Source organism: Nicotiana tabacum, chromosome 9, assembly GCF_000715075.1.
Source record: "Nicotiana tabacum cultivar K326 chromosome 9, ASM71507v2, whole genome shotgun sequence".
Classification (NCBI taxonomy): domain Eukaryota; kingdom Viridiplantae; phylum Streptophyta; class Magnoliopsida; order Solanales; family Solanaceae; genus Nicotiana; species Nicotiana tabacum.
This window is the reverse complement of record NC_134088.1, coordinates 75,026,977-75,049,245: the sequence shown is the minus strand read 5'-3', so window position 1 is coordinate 75,049,245 and position 22,269 is coordinate 75,026,977. Positions and strand designations below refer to the sequence as shown.

The following is a 22,269-nucleotide window of genomic DNA, read 5'->3' as shown; positions in this document are numbered from 1 at the left end:
CTGCACTGCTTTCTTGATATCCTAAAGCATTGCTGGCCAATAAAAAATAGATTTTAGCCTTTGGTAAGTAGCCATGATCCCAGAGTGTCCACTTAATCCAGAAGTATGTATGATATTGATAAACTGCTGCCTCATATTTCCTGCTTTTCCTATCCAAACCTTGCCTTTGTATCTGAGTAGCCCTTGGTTCCATTCAATGTCCTGTACTACAGCAACACCATTTCTGATGGTATTAAGAACCTGAGCTACTTCAGTATCACCCTCATAACTGGATAAGACCTCTTCAATCCACTTAGGTTGCACCTGGGAGATTACATTACAATAAGAGGCATGTTCGTGCCTTCTTGAGAGAGCATCTGCTGTAACATTTTCCACTCCTTTCTTATAATGGATTTCATAACTCAAGCCCATAAGTTTGGTTAAACCCTTGTGTTGTAGTGTGGTGCTTATCTTCTGTTCCTTCAAGAACTTAAGACTGAAGTGATTAGTCTTAATGATGAAATGATTTGGGTGCAGATAATGCCTCCATCTATCAACTGCCATCAGAAGGGCTGGTAGTTACTTTTCATAAGTGGAAAGGCCCTGATGTTTTACACTAAGTGCTTGACTCATATAGGCTATGTGCCTCTTATTTTGCATGAGTACTGCACCCACTCCAACCTTGCATGCATCTACTTCTAAGACAAAGGTTTGGTTAAAATCGGGGAGGGCCAAAACAGGGGCAGTAGACATAGTCAACTTCAGTTTCTCAAATGCTTCATCTCCTCAATGAAATCCTCCTTTCTTGAGTAAAGTAGTTAGGGGTCTGCTAAGTAGTGCATAGTTTCTGATAAATTTCCTATAGTACCCAGTTAAGCCAAGGAATCCCCTCAATTCCTTCAATGTGCCTGGTTGTGGCTACTCAAGCATAGCTGACACTTTCTTAGGATCAGTACTAACCCCATGGCCAGAGATTATGTGTCCAAGATATTCAACTTCAGGTTGGGCAAAGTCACATTTACTTTATTTAGCAAACAGTTGATTATCCTTCAGTAACTGCAAAATAATTTCCAAATATTTTAGATCTTCTTCCATACTCTTGCTATATACTAGTGTGTCATCAAAGAATACTAGTATAAATTTCCTCAATTGAGCTCCAAAGACTTGATTCATTAGTGACTGAAAAGTGGTCGGGGCATTAGTAAGACCAAAGGGCATGAATCTAAACTGCTATAATCTGTGATGAGCTCTGAAAGCAGTTTTGTGCTCATCTTGAGTCCTCATTCTGACTTGATGATATCCTGCCCTCAGATCTATCTTGGAGAGTATTGTGGCCCCATATAGCTTATCCAACAAATCTTCTACTATAAGAATTGGATACTTGTTTTTTACAGTCAGTGAGATTAACTTTCTGTAATCAACATATAGCCTCTAAGTTAAGTCTTTCTTCTTTACAAGTAAAGCTGGGAAAACAAAAGCAGACTGACTTGGCACCACAGTTTTGGCATGTAACATGTCACTGATAATAGCTTCAACGACATCCTTTTGATCATGGGAATATCTATAAGGCCTGAGGTTAAAAGGTCGAGCTCCAAGAAAAAGGTTAATTATATAATCACATTCCCTTTGTGGGGGCATTTCAGTGGGTTCCTTAAACACCTCTGAGTACTGCTGAAGCAAGGCAGAGATTTTAGTGTACTGTTCAAGTTTGCTATTTGTGGCAGGGCTATTGCTTACCAAGCATACTTCTACTACAATATCATAGTCACCACCTGCTAATAATCTTCCCAATTGCTCCTCATCTTCCAAGTGCTTTAGTGAAGGAATTGAAGATGATCCAATCAAGGTGACAATATTGCCATCCTTTCTGAAGGATACTCTATTAGGTTTGGTATTGATCAGAATTTTAGCTACTTGGTCAATCCAGTCCATCCCGAGAACTAAGTCACAGCCTCCCACTTTGAGCAACCTCATGTGAAATGAAAACAATTCTCCTTGCATTGTCCATTGAAAGTTCAGACAAATAGTATCCGAATACATTACTTGACCATTGGCCACCACTACCTTCATTGGTACTGGAAGGGAGACCATTTGTAATCTCATTCTTTTAATGACCCAAGGATCAATAAGCTGTGTGTTGATTCACAATCCACAAGAATTGTGATTGGAGTTCTCTTGACCAAACCAGCAATTTTGATAGTGGAGGAAGGTTGATTGATGTTGGTTCTTCGGATCATTACATTGAGAGACACCTCAGCCTATTCACCTTCTGCTTCAGCTTCTGGTTCCTCCAACTTATCACCAGCATCATGGAATTGCTCCTCTTCACCCTCTTGCCCTTCTAATGCATTAAGATTCTTAGTTTTGCACTGATGGCCAGGGTAGTATCCCTCCTTCTATTTATAACAAAGACCATGTTCTCTTAATTTTGCCATGTTGTTTGGTTTGAAGGGAGCTTGAGCAGGCTGCCTTTGAGTAGGGTAAGTGATTCTTAGTGGTGTATTTTGGGTTGGAGGGGCAGGTTTGATAGCAAGGGTTCTCTGATAAGTAATCTGGTTCGGGTTGTAAGGTCTGTTGGTGGAAGTTGAAAGTCTATTGTGGGCTGAAAGTTTGTTTAGTGCTTGAAAGGATTCCTCATAAAGCCTTGCAGCTTCATAGGCATCCATGAGGGTAACAGGGTTGGATAATCTGACTAACGGCTTAAGTTCAGGTTTTAAACCACTCACAAAGCTTGCCACGAAATGGGCTTCATTAAGCATGGGATTAACAATAATCATATAACTAGCGAGTTCTTCAAACTTCCGTTGATAATGCTCCATAGTACCCAGTTGTTGTATTTTATTGAACTCATCAACTATATCCAATGGTCTAATGTTACCAAATCTCCTACACACCTTAAAGCAGAACATAGACCAAGTAATATTACCTCGATTGTGAGCCAGATAACTATCGAACCATACATCCACAGCATCCTTCAGATTCACAGACGCATATCCCAACTTGTTAGACTAAGGAATGGAGTAAGTTTCAAAGAATTTCTCACACTTTCGAAGCCAACCTCGAGGATTGTTGCCATCAAATTCTGGAAATGTAATTTTAGCTTTAGGGATTTTAGGGCTCTAAGAAGTGGAGTCAGTGACAAGAGTTAACTGGTTCATGGGTTGAGGAAGCAAGGTTATCAGAGGTGAGTTTTGGCTTGAGGAGGCTAGGGTTGGCAGTAGTGGTGGGTTTTGTGATACAACGGCAGGGCCGTGTAGCATAGGGGAGGTTTGGGATGCTAAGGCTAGGGTAAATGTAAACCCTCTCCCGATAGGATAAGTAGATGGAGTGGAGGGATTCGAACCATTTTTGCTTTCAGAAGTCTGTGCTATGTCCAGTGACAGAGGAGATGCTTGCGCAACAGAGGGAAGAGAGCGAGCTAGTATTTGTAGGAGAGCTGGTATTGCGCAACAACCTCCAGCTCGCTCTGATACAAATTATCACAATACTCAACAATCGCAGGAGAATAGAGAAGAGAGAGAGAGAGGAGGAAGGGAAATTAGGGTTTTCAATTCATTGATTGCCAAAACAATGCAAGACTCAACTGGATTTATACGGATCCAGTAATTGTAGACACCCTTTCCCAATACAACTGTCCCCGTACCTAATTTAACAACTACATATTGACATGGGCCTTAATTGGTACGGAATAAACTAAGGGGACTAATCTGTAAAATAGAAAACTTGTATTCAAATAAGAAAGAAAAGGAATTAAACTAGGCTGCTACGTGACAATATTCTAGTGCTTGTGAAGTAGGAGGTCATGCAGTTCCAACTTCCAAGCATGTAAATTCAAACACTTTGCAAGGGAACGCTACCAATTTATTGTATTGTTTTTAGTTCGAGTACATATAAGTAGGATGTATCTAGCAATAACTATGTATATTAAATAAGATAATAATATTATTTTGCGATGTGCTTCAACTTTCAAGACTTTATTATCATTACATTCTGAATATCTAGTATTTCTAATTGCATCTTATCGTATTGGTAAAGGCTAAGATGAAATTGGTTTTTCTAAATTATAAAAAAAAAAGGAAAAAAAAGATGATGAATTTATTTAGCTACCTTCTCAACCTTGAAGTAGTGCTCTGTAGCTTCTATACATCAATACTGTAAAACTGTAGTTACATGAGATGCATAGATTCTGTTTTCTTCAATATTGAGCAATCTGATATGTCATAAATCAAATGAGAACTGTGATCATAATCATGCCGCAACAACCTTTAGAGAAGAGGTTTTAATTGAATTCTCTTCCCTGAAAATTACAATGTACAGAACAAATAAAAAACAAATATTTTGTATTTATATATGCATTTATAAAAATTGTAGAATTCTCCTGACTTAGGTTCAAAGTTTGGGTGTTTCATTTTTACATTGTTATGAATCCCTTGTTAAAATGTCTAGCTTTTATAATAATCAAGCATAGATTAAAAATATTTAAAAGTGGACGGAAGGACTCAAAGAAGTTAAAGAAGTTGCTAATATTTGGAGATGACTTTTACAGGTTCAAAATGAAAGGTTATTCCATGATTTCCCCTCTTTTTATCTTGAGTTTCATGTGGGTTGTCTTTTAACTCTTTTACAATGACTATGTATGTTGGGTCCAAACGCACACGCAAGTATACACGGTCAACAGAAGTATCGTTCCCACGAGAATTTATGATCAACTATTTTGCAATCTAAGCTATTTATAAATTTAATTTTCAAGTGAGTCTTAAGAAGATGATTGTGATTTTTGTAACTAAATTACTGCTAACTAATAAACAAGCAAGAAAATAAGATCACAAGTAGAGCAAACAAACACTTAGGAAGAATTCAATGAGATGTGGATATTCCAGGTTATGGGATTGATGTCTCTCCTATTGCGCTTTTCAGGTTGAGGTAATCACTTGACTTATCTAATTTATTGATTAGCAGGTTTTATTATGCGCGCGAAGTTCTTTCGATGCTTCGCTCGCCTATTCAAGCCAACCTAAGACTATATGTCTATAGAATCAAACTTGACAAGAACGTATATATATTTCCTACAAAAATAACCAAGTAACGCAACTAGAATATGTCTATCCTAATCACGAATCTATTCTCCTATGCACGGATTCAAGAACTTATTCTATTCAACCTTATATGTAATCTATAGTTCCCACTTTCAAGTTCAACTATAAATTTATAAATAGTACTCTATTGTTAGCTATGCAATAGAATAATTAAGTACAAGATTAAATAAATAAATTACTAAACAAATTTCAAGCAAAACAATCAACCGTCAATTTACAATAGTCAAGAATGACCTATAACCCCAGAATAATGAGGTTCTTAGCCACTCATGTTCATAAAAATCATCAAAATATTATTTTCAAATATAAAAGTTATGAATACTAGAAGAAGAATGGAAGAATTGATGAATTTCGTGCTCCCGAGTATTTCGTACTTGTGTTTCTCTCTCAAAGTGACATCTCTCCCTCCAAAATAGGTTTAGACTTGCTTTATACGAGTTGGGGCGTCTTGGGTCGAAATAATCAAGTCCCAGACAAAATAGGACAAGTTTCTGTCACCCAGCATCCAGGGTAGCATAGGGCACTAGTCTTGGCAATGGGAATTTTGCACTTCCGAAAATTGCGCCACAGGTAGCGCCCCATGCTACCTGTGACGCTACTTTGTGGCTTTTTCTCATTTCTTCCTCTTTTCGCTTCAGTTCACGTATATTCGTCCCAAATTGCCTCGGGATGATTCCTATATATAAAAATATCACTAATTAGCACAAATCATTATATTACACATTCGAAATCTATGAAACATGAGTAAAATGTGAGACATTATGCACTTAAATATACATACTTTAAGCCGAATATCAACACCCCACACTTAAACTCTTGCTCGCCCTCGAGCAATGGAACTATAAACTATACCGGAACATTGTACATCTCAACTAGGGAGGAGCAATTTAATTTTTCAATCATACAGTCTACCTTTGACTATAATCGATACCGGTAATCAAGCATGAACATATAAAATTTATATTCTTCCCATTTTAAACATTCCCAAGTATACACAATGCAATTCAACCAATTCAAACAACCTATCCATAACCACCCTATCTCAAGAGCCGACTCATTACCACTAAGCACCCTCAACTCGCACACTCACCCAACAAGAGAAGTTTACAACATTACCAATCCGTCACGAGATCATGTGCCCTTACTAACAAACAAGAGAGTAAATATAGAAATAGTCCACACGTTCAAATATGATTTTGAACATAAATTAAGGACATCACATAATTGAACAAAAGTCGCTCACTCTTACAAGAATTTTATGTGCATCCTATGGTCGTACCATAAGCTTGCTCGTAGTGTACATCTCTACTAATCTAAGCTCGCCAAGTATAGGTAGGACTGTATGGGCTGTAATGTAGGCTAAGGGACGGGTATGATACATTTAGGAATAGTGACTAACCCTCCTAAGTACTTTAATACACTACACTCAAGAATCAAACATGTATTCTTCTGAATCAATTCACTCGCCACAAACCATACAAAACATATCCCGTTCTTCAATTAAGCGCTTCTACATCCCCACTAGCAAGAATTAGTAAGATTAGGAGATGTGTTTTTTTTTTCTTTTTGACTATCAATATTATTTGTCTATTTTTTTTTCTTGCAATTTTCTTTTCTCTCTTTTTTTTTCTACACACACTCCATACATAAAGGTTTATCTGCTAGTGGTAGTTTTTACAACTTTAGTGTACCTTATGGGCCCTTCCATGGTTCCACTCGAAAGTTACTTCCCAAATCTCTCACCTTACTTCTTTTAGCGGCTAAGTTCCTTCGGAGGTAAAGGTTCAACAAGCTCAAATTAAGAATAAAATAGGGATACGGCTTGTAGTATGGGTACCAAAGAAAAGGTCTATAGGCTCAAAGAAGCTAGCAACGAGAAACTTTTTTTTTTGTAAGTGACAAGCATATCTATGATCAAGCAAGAAACGCCTACGTCATCTCCTAGACTAGCACAACTTAATGATTTCGCTTCGATTAACACACGGGGCAAGTTCTAAACTACACAGTATGGCACATAATAACACAAATCCTCACACACATATTGCACATGACTCAATCAAGATGGTTCTGTTCAACTCTCAAGTCAAGTAAGCACATATAGTTGAGAAATTTTAAGTAATAGTGCACTAAGTGACATACAAGTCAAACAACTGAGAAAAAAGTATCACATAGTAGGTTATTTATTTTACTTTAGGCATCACAATCCAAATGAAATATACAGGAAGACAGACCGCATGCCATAGCCTAATGTGCCCGCACCAAACATGTCAACAGGTATCTCATAGCAACTCGGTTTCTTCCTATCCTACTCCTAAAAAGAAATGCCTGGTTCAAGCTACACCCTTGAAAAAGAATCAGCTCCCAAAGAAAAACCAAGGGATACTACCTAAATATCCAAAAAAACAAAAGAAAATCTTTTTAGTATTTTTAATCGGAGTTTAATCCCTAAAGAAAACTGTCCAAAAGATCCATCGTCGGGAAAAGTCCGAGTTTTTTTTGATTTGTTTTTCTATATTCATTTTTTTAAAGTCTACTACTCTAAACTAGACTACTTCTAACTATAGGTTCTAAAATAAAACTAATAAAAAAAATAGTTTTATACAATTACAAGTTAGAAAGTAGTTCTCCCACCCCACACTTATGATATGCATAGTCCTCGATGCATGATCATATAGAAAAATATTAAAACAAGGGTCAGGACGACCCCACACTTAAGCTCAACATGCTCCTCAACTTCAACTTCGGGTACCTAGACTTTCTCTAATCTGCAAAATAAAAACAAACAAAACACAACACTAAAAATAAAAAATAAATAAAGTACATGCTGTGTTGCCTCCCAACAAGCGCCTTATTTATAGTCGTGGCACGACTCTGCTCAAGCTGAGAGCTTCCGCTTCCTTTTCTTTCCATGGAGTTTTTCTTTCTTGCGCGCTCTAGGAGGCTCTTCTCTTTCCTCTCTAACCATTTTCTCTTTTACATTTACACATTTAGTTCGCAACACCATTTCTTCTAACTCGATTTTCTTTCCATGCCAGTAGGCTCCACATAATAACCTTGCTCTATCAACTTTGATTCTACCACAAAGATCATGAACAATTCCTCATAATGCTTAGGAAGGTTAAGCGCCTTGTACACATTAAATGTGATTTCTTCATCATGCACTCTCATCTTTAGCTTACCCTCCTTCACATCAATAAGTTCCCTTCCAGTGGCCAAGAATGGCCGCCCCAAAATAATTGGAACCTATTCGTCAACCATGTAGTCAAGAATAATAAAATTTGCAGGAAAGATGAACTTCCCTACTCGCACCAACACATCTTCAATAATTTCTTTAGGCACTACTAATGACCGATATGCTAGCTGTAGAGTTATAGTAATAGGCCTGGGGGCTCCAAGATTCAGCTGCTTGAATACTGATAGTGACATCAAATTAATGCTCGCTCCTAGATCATACAAGGCTCTACCAACCTCGTATTTTTCCAATCTCCAAGGGGATTGTAAAACAACCGGGATCCTTCAACTTATGCGAGAGCTTACTCTGTACCCTAGCACTGCACTCCTCAGTAAGTGCCACTGTCTCAAACTCTGTCAACCTCCTTTTGTTAGCCATAGTATCTTTGATGTACTTAGCATATTTAGGGATTTCATGTAGCACATCAACCAATGGGAGATTCAATTGAATTTAGCTCAACATATCAAGAAATTTGCTGAACATCCTGTCATCACTTTTCTTCTTTAATCTTTATGGGAAGGGAGGTGGTGGCCTTTCAATTAGAGTCTTTTCACTTTCTTCAATTTCTTTCTCAGTTTCCACCACAGTTTGAGGAACTAGTTCGCCCTTATGAGTGACTTTTACTTTCTTTATTTTTGGTATTTCTTCTAATTCTCTACCATTCCTCAAGGTTAGAGCATTCACATGAGGATTCTTATCTGTATTACTTGGAAGGGCCCCTGTTGGTCGGGTATTTTGTAGTGCAGCCAACTGCGTAATCTGCTTCTCTATATTTTGAAATCCAGTTCTCAATTGTTGATTATCTGTTTGAAGTTGTTGGTTGTCAATCAATAGCTTCTTCAACATATTATTAGTGCTTTCTTCTACCTGTTGTGGTGACCTTTCGGGATGATTGTAGTTTTCTTTGGGTCTGTATTGATTTTGACTAGCCTGATTTTCACCCCATGAGAGATTCGAGTAGTTTCTCCAGTTGGGATTATAAGTATTCACATATTGTGCATTTTGTTTCATTGGACCTCTACTCTGCTAGCCCATATAATAAATAGATTTTGGATTTACCGAAGATTGGTCACTCGTGTGACCTTCTCCACAAATTTCATAATATATGGTCATCCTCTGAACCTGCTGCATTTGATGCCCTTGACCCATTTCTATATTAGCCACTTGGTTGGTAAGTTTAGAAATTTCTGCTCGCATGGCTGACATCTCATCCAGTTTAATTGTACCTACTGCTTTCTGTTTTATCATCCTTCTTGCGTCACCCTTACCTTGCCAGTTATGATTATTTGCAGTGAAATTGTTAAGCAAAGTCTGAATCTTACTGTATGGCTTTTGCATGCAACTTCCTCCACAAGCTGAGTCTAGATTTAATTTGGAGGTCTCGTCTGGTCCATCCACAAAAGTATGTCCCAACACCTCATCAGTTTGACAACGATATGAGCAGTCTCTAAGTAGTTTCTTATATCTTTCCCAAGCTTGACGAAGAGTCTCACCATCTCCTTGTTGAAACCCAAGAATCTGGCTCTTCAGTACCTTTGTCTTCTTAGTGGAAAAAAATATTATTATGAATTTTCGTGCCAGATCATCCCCAGTGTGGATCGAGTTTGTGGGCTCCTTGTTTAACCATTCCTTTGTTTCCCCCATTAGAGAAAAGGGAAATAAATTAAATATGACATAGTTCTTAGAGACGTTCGGATAGTTATATGTATCCGTAATCTCCAAGAAATTCTATATATGCCTTTGGGGATCTTCACTTGAAAATCCCACAAATAGTCATGTGGATTGAATCAATTGCACCATGTACTGCTTCAGCTCAAAGTGCCCAATTATATCAAGCTTCACGATAGCCTGAGTCATGTTCACGAGACTAGGCCTTGCTGCCTCAATCACCGGTATTTCTTCATTTTCTACCATCTCGATTGGCCGTGGTTGGACTACAATACCCAACTTTGTAATTCTTACTCTTTCTTCTGCCTCCCTTCTTTACCTGTGGAAAAGTCTTTCTGGTTCAAGATTAGGAGGAGGAAGGTTGTTCAAACTGTTGGTTCTTCTTAGCGTTCAAGGTGAACACCTGTAGAGTCAGAAATAGTCAAACAGATTAACACTTGAACAAAAACAAATAAGATCTAGTTTCAGACAAATAACTAATTTCTAAATACCCGGCAACGGTGCCAAAAACTTATTGGATCCAAACGCACATGCAAGTATACGAGATCGACAGGTAATAAAGTGATGAGAAAGTATCGTTCCCGCGAGAATTTATGATCAACTATTTTTCAATAAGCTATTTATAAATTTAATGCTCAAATGAGTGTTAAGAAGATGATTGTGATTTTTGTAACTAAATTACCACGAACTAATAAACAAGCAAGAAAATAAGATCGCAAGTAGAGCAAACAAACACTTAGAAAGAATTCAATGAGATGGGGATATTCCAGGGTTATGGGATTAATGTCTCTCCTATTGCGCTTTTCGGGTAGATGTAATGACTTGACTTATCTAATTTATTGATTAGCAGGGTTTATTATGCTCGCGAAATTCTTTCGATGCTTCGCTCGCCTATTCAAGCCAACCTAAGACTATATGTCTATAGAATCAAACTTGATAAGAACGCATGTATATTTCCTGCAAAAATAACCAAGTAACGCAACTAGAATATGTCTATCCTAATCACGAATCTATTCTCCGATGTCCGGATTCAAGAAATTACTCTATTCAACCTTATATATAATCTATAGTTTCCACTTTCGAGTTCAACTATAAATTCATAGATAGAGTACTCTATTGTTAGCTACGCAATAGAACAATTAAGTGCAAGATTGAATAAACAAATTGCTATGATAAAAGTCAAGCAAAACAATCAATCGTCAATTTACAATAGTCAAGAATGACCCATAGCCCCGGAATAATGATGTTCTTAGCCACTATGTTCATAACAATCATCAAAATATTATTTTCAAACATAAAAGCTATGAATACTAGAAGAAGAATGGAAGAATTGATGAATTTCGTGCTCCCGAGTGTTTCGTACTTGTGTTTCTCTCTCAAAGTGGTGTCTCTCCCTCCAAAATAGGTTTAGACTTGCTTTTATATGAGTTGGGGGCATCTTGGGTCGAAATAACCAAGTCCCAGGCGAAATAGGACAAGTTCTTGTCACCCAGTGCCTAGGGTAGCGTGGGGCGCTGGGAATTTTGAACTTCTGGAAACTGTGCCACAGGTAGCGCCCCACGCTACCTGTGGCGCTACTTTGTGGCTTTATCTCATTTCTTTCCCTTTTCGCTTCAATTCACGCACCACGATTCCTATACATAAAAGTACCACTAATTAGCATAAGTCATTACATTACACATCCAAAATTTACGAACCATGAGTAAAATGTGAGGCAATATGCACATAAATATACATATTTTAAGCCGAATATCAATGTACTTCAACTTTTTAGCTTTTCTGGCTCTAAGCTTTTTCAGGACGAAAAGTGTCATTTTCAGTTTTTTTTATACTTTTTAATCGACTCAGCTATAGATTAAACGTATGATATATCTGTACTTATGAAGCAGAGAGTTAGACTAAACTGAGAATTATACCTTTGCACTTGGCTATTCAAGTATAATTTGTTAGGATCGGGAACTCGGGTAGTGCGGAATTTAGCCAAACAACGGTATAATGACAATAACAAAGACAATGGAAGTTGATAATAACGACAATTAAAGAATATAAAGAAGACACAAATTTAACGTGGTTCGGACAAGGTGACTTACGTCCACAAGCGGAGAAGAGCAATTTCACTATACCAACAAGAGTACAAAAGAGAGTACAAAATTAGAGTAAATACTCTAATTAATCCCAAATACCCCAAGAGAATAACCTCACAAGATCACTCCAAAGAAAGGGTTCACACAAGTATTTCCCAACACTCACTCTCTTACAAAATACTCTATAATAAAATAAAGGAGGATAAAAAAAGACAAGAGTGAAAAGCTCTTGCATTGGTGTGTTTTCAAATGAGGAGAAACTCCTCTATTTATAGCAAGAAATCCTTGGCCAATCATGCATTTTGATTCGGACTGTACCTTTTCCAATAACTTTGCAGACATCATTGTTGCCCATCAAGACAACTCCACCTCCAATAGATTCATATGTGGTAAATAAATTCCGATTGAGACACATATGATAAGAATAACCCGAATCTAAAATTCACTCGTTGTTAGATTTGAAACTATTATTAGTTGCTAAAAAAATAGTTCCCTCAGTCTCATTAGCAGCTACACTTGCTTCGGCAATGTCAGTATTTTTGTGCTCATTTTTCTTTTCTGTATGCTTTTCTTTGTTTTTCAATTTAAAGCATTCGGAAATAATGTGACCTTTCTTATGACAATATTTACACATGCCATTTATGTATCTGGATTTTGACCTTGATTTAGGTTCCTCACTACTTGAATCTTTCTTATTGGATCTACCTCTTATGAATAAGCCTTCCCCTTGGTTCCCACTAGTTTCTCCAGTAATATCTCTATCATTTGTTCTTTTGATTTCAAAATAGATTTGATATCTTTATAAGAGATATTATCCTTTCCATAAAGCATAGTATCTCTTATATGTTTAAACGACTGGGGTAAGGAAACAAGCAATAACACAGCTTGATCCTCATCTTTGATTTCAGCATCTATGTTACTTAAATCCATAAGAAGAGAATCAAAAGTATCAAGATGAGTAAGTATAGAGGTACCTTCAGCCATACGAAAAGTGTAGAGTTTTTGCTTTAGGTAAAGCCTGTTTTCTACTGTTCTTTTCATATATAGGGTTTTAAGCTTTTCCCATATGCCTTTGGCTGAGCTTTCTGCTGCAACTTCACGCAAAACCTCATTTGAAAGATTTAAAATAATACATGCTTTTGCCTTTTTGTCTATGACGGCAAACTCCTCGTCCGTCATTTTATCCGGCATCTTCTCCTTTTCTTACAGTGCCAAATCTAAGCCATCCTGAATTAGGATAGCTTCCATCTTTAATTGCCACATTCTGAAGTTTACACTTCGGTCAAATTTCTCAACATAAGACTTTGTTAGAGTCATTTTGGCTATTTAAACTAACCCGGTTAGATCTGGCTCTGATACCAATTTGTTAAGATCGGAAACTCGGGTAGTGCGAAATTTAGCCAAACAACGGTATAATGACAATAACAAAGACAATGGAAGTTGATAATAATGACAATTAAAGAATATAAAGAAGACACAAATTTAACGTGGTTCGGTCAAGGTGACCTACGTCCACAAGCGGAGAAGAGCAATTTTACTATACCAACAAGAGTACAAAAGAGAGTACAAAATTAGAGTAAATACTCTAATTAATCCCAAATATCCTAAGAGAATAACCTCACAAGATCACTCCAAAGAAAGGATTCACACAAGTGTTTCCCAACACTCTCTCTTTTACAAAATACTCTAATGAAATAAAGGAGGAGAAAGAAAGACAAGAGTGAAAAGCTCTTGAATTGGTGTGTTTTCAAATGAGGAGAAACTCCTCTATTTATAGCAAGAAATCCTTGGCCTAATAATGGATATTATGTCATGGCAAATGTCATGATCCACAAATTTATTATAATGAATATTAGGTCATGACAAATGTCATGAAAATTTGTTATTCCCGGTCAATATTCCTGTATTTGTAAATATTATTTCTGCAAAATATAAGTTAACGTAATGAAACAATAATAATAAATTCGAGCCCACTGAATTCACAGTGTTTCCTTAAGGAATTTAATCCCCTCCTAGTACCCAAGGTAATGGATTATTTCCTCCCAGGATAGAACGAATAACACACTGGTGTAGCGGTACTTCAAACCCCAGTGTTTCGGCGAACACAAAGTTCGGTAGCAAATCACACTTACAGTTGCTTTGTTTGAAGTTAAAAACAATGCAGAACGAAGGAGTATATACTCAGAAAAACGTATGGAAGTTCTGAGAGGAAGGAATGCAATGTATAGCCAATTTGTTGAGTGAATTGTATGTTGAGTTTTTGGTTGAGTTGAGTATTTTTCTTCAACATTTGCTGCTCATATATATAGCAGCCAAGAAGGAGTGCAAGACCAACCGTCCACCCTTCATGGTGGAGCAAGCATTACATGTTTGTGGAGCAAGCACTTCATGTTTGTGGAGCAAGCACTTCATGGTGGGAAGACCATTATCCGGCTGCCAAATTATCAATACACGGATTGGAAAATATCCGTTTACAAATACGGATAATCTTACGTTAATATTTACTATTAACAAATAAATTTGGTCCAAAAAATTAATCAATCAATCGATCATTTGACCAAATCCAAATCCGAATCCGAATCCGAAGCCGAAGCCGAAGCCGTAGCCGTAGCCGAAGCCGAGCCGAGCGAGCGACGACGACGACGGCGCGAGGCTTGCTTTCTTCTTAACTCTTTAAGAGCTACAAGAAGAGCAATTATATATATACCCACCAAAAATGTCTTCCACTTCCAATATGGGACAATGTCTCATTGTTAAGAGGGGGAAACTTAAAATTTTACTCAAAATTTCATTTTCCCTCCATTTCTCATTCACCCTCATTTTAAGAATATTACATCTTAAAATAAAACCTCAACAATCCCCCACATGAATGGGGAATGGCTATATCACGGAAGTATGCATGAAAAACTGTGTGATTTACAAGCAAGGATTAATTGCATCTGGATAAGTAGGTTTCCCTTTGAACTTTCCGTAGTAAACTTATGTCGGATATACTCGGTCAATCGGTAGATTTGATATCTTTGAACCGTCGATCTTTGGTGTATACCTAGACAACCATAAGTCACACAATCAACCCTTAACCGTCTTTGGTTCTCATTGTTGTGTTCGTTTCAGCCATGAACACCGCCTGGTTTCATAAGTGCGTAGAGAACTGGCCTTACAAAGTTCTCCTTGAAGCGGCTCACACTTCATACTTAAATAGGTGATTCCTAAACGTGTCATCCTGTAGATACACTATTTGATATACCCCGTATCAAATTTAGAAATCATTAAAAAGCCTTAATGCTTTATCCTTGGTACTGAACATTGTCTCATCACGAGAATGGACTAAAATTTTATTTGACAATGTTGAACCGTCATTAATGACTTTGTTTGATCTCTTTGAACCTAGATCTTGGGATCTCCAGTCTTCTAGGTAGAGTTACCGCCACAATGACTTGTTCTCGGCTATAGCCCCATTCCCCTTGATGATTTCTCAACTACCTCTCTAGTTAGGCCTTTTGTAAGTGGATCCGACACATTATCACTTGACTTTACATAGTCAATTGTGATAATTCCTCTAGAGAGTAATTGCCTAACGGTTTTATGTCTTCGTCGTATATGACGAGATTTACCGTTATACATGACGCTCCCAGCCCTTCCAATTGCCGCTTGACTATCACAATGTATGCATATTGGTGCCAACGGTTTGGGCCAAAATGGAATGTCTTCCAAGAAATTCCGGAGCCATTCAGCTTCTTCACCGGCTTTATCTAAGGCTATGAATTCAGCCTCCATTGTAGAGCGGGCAATACATGTTTGTTTGGACGACTTCCAAGATACCGCTCCTCCACCAATAGTGAATACATATCCACTCGTGGACTTAGAATCAGTTGAACCGGTGATCCAATTTGCATCACAGTATCCCTCAATCACCGCAGGGAAATTACTGTAGTGCAATTCAAAGTTCTGGGTATGTTCTAAATATCCCAAAACTCGTTTCATTGCCATCCAATGAGATTGGCCTGGATTGCTCGTATATCGACTCAGTTTACTTATAGCACAAGCTATGTCTGGTCGTGTACAATTCATGATATACATTAAGCATCCCAATACACGAGCATAATCCAATTGTGATATGCTTTGGCCTTTGTTCTTTGCTAATGCAAGATTCACGTCAATTGGAGTCTTTGCAACTTTAAAGCCCAAGTGCTTGAATTTTTCAAGTACTGTCTTAATATAATGAGATTGTGACAATGCCAGACCTTGAGGAGTCTTATTGATCTTAATTCCCAGAATTAAATCAGCCACTCCCAAGTCTTTCATATCAAACTTGCTATTGAGCATACGCTTAGTAGCATTTATGTTGGCAATGTCATTACTCATTATCAACATATCATCCACATATAGGCAAACAATGACTATGTGATTTGGAACATTTTTAATGTACACGCATTTATCACATTCATTTATCTTAAAACCATTTGACAACATTGTTTGGTCAAATTTCGCATGCCATTGTTTGGGTGCTTGTTTTAGTCCGTAAAGAGACTTAACAAGTCTACATACCTTCTTTTCTTTACCTGGAACCACAAACCCTTCAGGTTGTTCCATGTAAATTTCTTCCTCCAACTCTCCATTTAAGAAGGCCGTCTTAACATCCATTTGATGAATTTCAAGACCATACACTGCAGCTAATGCTACTAACATCCGTATGGACGTAATTCTTGTAACTGGAGAGTATGTATCAAAGTAGTCTAGACCTTCTCGTTGTCTATACCCTTTGACTACGAGCCTTGCCTTGAATTTATCAATAGTGCCATCATCTTTGATTTTTCTCTTAAAAATCCATTTAGAACCCAAAGGTTTATTTCCAGGAGGAAGATCAACCAATTCCCATGTATGGTTGTTCAATATGGATTCTATTTCACTATTGACTGCCTCTTTCCAAAACAATGATTCCGAAGAAGTCATAGCTTCTTTAAATGTTTGAGGCTCATTCTCCAATAAGAAAGTCACAAAATCTGGTCCAAATGAAGTAGACGTTCTTTGACGTTTACTACGTCTTGGATTCTCCTGATTACATGTACTTTCTTTTGTTTCTTCCCGAGGTCGTTTAGATCCTTCACCAAACGACTCACATTCCTTTTTATACGGATATATATTTTCAAAAAACTCAGCATTATCTGATTCTATAACCGTATTATTATGAATGTCGGGATTTTCTGATTTATGAACCAGAAATCGATATGCTTTACTATTTGTCGCATATCCTATGAAAACACAATCAACGGTTTTCGGTCCTATCTTTACCCTTTTGGGTTTAGGAACTTGCACTTTTGCCAAACACCCCCACACTTTAAAATAATTCAAGTTGGGCTTCCTTCCTTTCCATTGTTCATAAGGAATGGATTGTGTTTTGCTATGGGGCACTCGATTTAATATTCGATTAGCCGTAAGAATGGCTTCCCCCACAAGTTCTGTGGCAAACCAGAACTTATCAACAACGCATTCATCATCTCCTTTAATGTACGATTCTTTCTTTCCGCAATCCCATTAGATTGGGGCATGTAAGGGGCTGTTGTTTGATGAATAATTCCATATTCTAAAAAGGAGATTCATATTCACCACCCCTATCACTTCTTATCATTTTTACTTTCTTGTTAAGTTGCGTTTCAACTTCATTTTTGTATTGCCTGAATGCGTCTATTGCTTCATCTTTACTATTCAGTAAGTAAACATAGCAATATCGAGTACCATCGTCAATAAAAGTTATGAAATACTTCTTTCCACCGCGAGATGGTATTGACTTCATGTCACAAATATCTGTGTGAATTAAGTCTAAAGGATTTGAATTCCTTTCAACTGACTTATAAGGATGTTTAACATACTTAGATTCCACACATATTTGACATTTTGATTTTTTCGCATTCAAACTTGGGCAGTACTTCCAAGTTAATCATTTTCCGCAAGGTTTTATAATTGACATGACCCAAACGTACATGCCATAAATCATTTGACTCAAGTAAGTAAGAAGAAGCTGAAATATTATTATTATTTTCAACAACCATTACATTTAGATTGAAAAGGCCCTCGGTGAGGTAACCTTTTCCCACAAATATTCCATTCTTACTAATTACAACCTTGTTGGATACAAAAACGCACTTAAAACCGTGCTTAACAAGAAGTCCAGTAGAGACTAAATTCTTTCTCATTTCGGGAACATGAAGGACATTGTTCAAAGTCATGACCTTGCCAGAAGTCATTTTTAGAAATACCTTCCCATATCCTTCAACTTTTGCTATTGAAGCATTTCCCATATAAACTGTCTCTCCGGGTTCAGCAAGAGCATAGGTAGCAAAAGCCTCTCTAACTGCACAAACATGGCGAGTGGCTCCTGAATCAAACCACCACAGTTTAGGATTTCCCACCAAGTTACATTCAGAGAGCATGGCACACAAGTTATCAACATCATCATGGTTTACTACCATGTTTGCTTGACCCCTTTTCTTGTCTTTCTTCGGAGCACGACACTCCGTAGATTTGTGTCCGGTTTTCCCACAGTTGTAGCAGTTTCCACTGAACCGCTTCTTGCTTGGGTTGTATTTCGGACCAGAAGCCTTCTTCCTCTTTTTGTTAGCTTCAACAATATTTGCTCCCATTATTGTTGAATTTCCACGGCCTCTCCTTTCAGCAGCTTTATTGTCCTCTTCGATTCTCAACCGAACAATGAGATCTTCAAGGGACATTTCCTTTCGTTTGTGTTTCAAATAATTTTTGAAGTCCTTCCACAACGGAGGCAACTTCTCAATCATTGCTGCTACTTGGAATGCTTCGTTGATTACAAGACCTTCAGCAAGTAGATCATGAATAATCACTTGCAATTCCTGGACTTGAGTAATAACAGACTTGCTATCTATCATTTTGTAGTCCAGAAATTTTGCGGCAACGAATTTCTTCATCCCGGCATCTTCAGTCTTATATTTCTTTTCAAGCGCATTCCACAATTCTTTGGATGTCTCCATGCTACTGTATACATTATACAGATTATCATCCAGTCCGCTAAGAATATAATTCTTGCATAAAAAATCAGAATGCTTCCACGCTTCAATCACGAGAAAGCGTTCATTATCTGGAGTTTTATCCAGCAGATCAGGAACATCTTCCTTGATGAACTTCTGTAGACATAACGTAGTTAAGTAGAAGAACATCTTCTGCTGCCAGCGTTTGAAATCACTCCCGGAAAATTTTTCGGGTTTTTCTGCCGGTGCCAACGCCGGTGTTCGGCTTGTCGTTGCGTTGGCAGTCGCCATCGGAACAGCTTGATTTTCGTTTTCAGTCATCATCTTTTCTGTAAAAGAATGACACAAACAAACGTTTAATACACGTTTTCAAACTGGAGTAAAAATCACGTAGATTTTAATATCCAACAAAACGCCACGAAGGCTTAACTCTCCAAAACGGGAGTACACAAACCACAAAGGTTTTAGTTTGCAGAATAATAAGAATAACACAAGTACAGAAATAAATATTAAATTCCTTAAGATTGTTATTCCCGGTCAATATTCCTGTATTTGTAAATATTAATTCTGCAAAATATAAGTTAACGTAATGAAACAATAATAATAAATTCGAGCCCACTGAATTCACAGTGTTTCCTTAAGGAATTTAATCCCCTCCTAGTACCCAAGGTAATGGATTATTTCCTCCCAGGATAGAACGAATAACACACTGGTGTAGCGGTACTTCAAACCCCAGTGTTTCGGCGAACACAAAGTTCGGTAGCAAATCACACTTACAGTTGCTTTGTTTGATGCAATGTATAGCCAATTTGTTGAGTGAATTGTATGTTGAGTTGAGTATTTTTCTTCAACATTTGCTGCTCATATATATAGCAGCCAAGAAGGAGACCATTATCCGGCTGCCAAATTATCAATACACGGAATCCAAATCCGAATCCGAATCCGAATCCGAAGCCGAAGCCGAAGCCGTAGCCGTAGCCGAAGCCGAGCCGAGCGAGCGACGACGACGACGGCGCGAGGCTTGCTTTCTTCTTAACTCTTTAAGAGCTACAAGAAGAGCAATTATATATATACCCACCAAAAATATCTTCCACTTCCAATATGGGACAATGTCTCATTGTTAAGAGGGGAAAACTTAAAATTTTACTCAAAATTTTATTTTCCCTCCATTTCCCATTCACCCTCATTTTAAGAATATTACATCTTAAAATAAAACCTCAACAAAATTTGGCCATAATACATAAATCATGTCGCTAACACTAATATCATTTCAGAAACGATAAAATCAACCCGGTGAATATATTCAGCTAAAATATAATCACCACCTTATTGAATCAAGGACTTGGCCCAACTCTTCAACCTTTGGCCGGTGGCTCAAATCTAAAGTTATTATTCATTACAGGATGGTCATGACTCATGATTGAAAGCTATTGCTTTTTCATAGGGAATAATTAAAGATTGTAGAGACGGCTCTTAAAAAGATGTGGTTATTCTGTAATTGTTGTTAAATCAAAATCTGATCGGATTAATCTTAACCATTGATCGAAATGAAAAAGTTGTGATGCACCAATCAGTTGGTGACATGGAATTACTGGCAAGATTGTAACATAAAAGCCTAGCAATGGCTCGGATCATAAAAATGGACTAGTACTTCAAGTATCATCATTAAACCTAGATGTCATCTAAATTTTTGGCATGCCAGGACTAGGTAAAACAACCAAGAAATATATTCTAGTATCTCACATCAGAATATATCTTTTGGGACAGGGATGTTTTACTTAACCTAGGCATAAGATAACATCCAGGTGAGACGATGCTTTTAATATTTCAGCAGAGAACCGTTGTTTTTCTTTTTTAAAGCCTCGCGTGAACTACAAAACACTAATGAAGAGTTCATGTGAAAGGCGCAAAATTGACGATGAAGAAAAACCCTACTACTCTAAAGGGGAGAGAGAAATCATATTTATAGACAGTGCTAGGTTAAAAGGGTGGCAACTGGCACAATGTGGGCTTCCTTTTTGTGTTACATTCCAGCTAAATGTGGACTGGTGCTTCAGGTTTTCCTTCTAATATTTGGGTTGCAACTTGTGTGTTTCGGTGATACCGGGCTAACATAATAGTTCAAAGTTTTTTAGAAATATGATACTTTTTGCGGTAATTTTTGACCCCCTCTTACACCATAATATATCAGTTGTTGAAACAATTCATTTAGTATTTGATCAATTAATATATTGACAAGTTACTTCAACATTAATACCACTCAACTGTAGGTTTGACACAGACGATGGAGTCTGGAAGCAAAGTAACATATTTTACTGACTTGAAGAACAAAACTAACGTGAAAAAAAGAGAGCAGAAGTACCTATAGCGCATGGTACCCATGCATTATATCGCCCTGTCCTAACTGCCATTAGCCTGCCCAGAGCGGTACGCCTTACACTATAGGTATCCATATCCATATTAAACCCTTATTCCCCGACAAATAGTGCACAAGGTGCCCCCTCCTCCCTCTAACGCCGGTCATTTTGTGTATTATAGCCATATTCCTTTGTTTATTACTTCTTCTATGTTCATTTGCGGTTATGTTACTTGTCAGGATAGTTGGATTTGGTTTTGGGATGGTTTCAGAGTGAATTGAGACACTTAGTCCCATGGTTGGAAGCTTAAGTTGAAAGAGTTGACCAGAGTTTGACTGTTACGTAGACAATTACGGAATGGAATTTTGATGGTTCCGATAGCTTTGTATGATGATTTTGGACTTAGGCGTATGTCCGGATGTTGATTTGGAGGTCTGTAGGCTGATTTGATGCTTTTTGGCGAAAGTTGGAAAGTTCAAAGTTTAGAAGGTTGAGAGGTTTGACCGAGAGTTGAATTTTTGATATCGAGTTTGGATTTTGGTTCTGGGAGTTGAAATAGGTCCGTTGTGTTATTTGGGACTTGCATGCAAAATTTGAGGTCATTCGGATTTGATTTGATATGGTTCGACATGAGTTTAAAAAGTTGGAAGTTCATTAGTTTCATTAGGCTTGAATTAATGTGTGATTCATAATTTTGGTATTGTTTGATGTGATTTGAAGCTTCGAGTAAATTCATATTGTGTTTTAGGACTAATTGGTATATTTGGATGGGGTCTCGGGAGGGGGAGGGGGGCATCAGGTGTGCTTCGGACGAGATTCAAACCATTTTCTTCATGTCTGGACAACTGATCT

At 37.5% G+C, this 22,269-nt stretch overlaps 1 protein-coding gene across 1 annotated transcript; it reads right to left on the bottom strand.

Annotated features, from left to right (window-relative positions):
• Nucleotides 1–1,410: 1,410 nt before the first annotated feature.
• On the bottom strand, nucleotides 1,411–2,070 carry LOC142163967 (uncharacterized). The gene has a single exon (XM_075221123.1). It carries the CDS (start codon nucleotides 2,068–2,070, stop codon nucleotides 1,411–1,413), a length of 660 nt encoding a protein of 219 aa, XP_075077224.1.
• Between the last annotated feature and the right edge of the window lie 20,199 nt (nucleotides 2,071–22,269).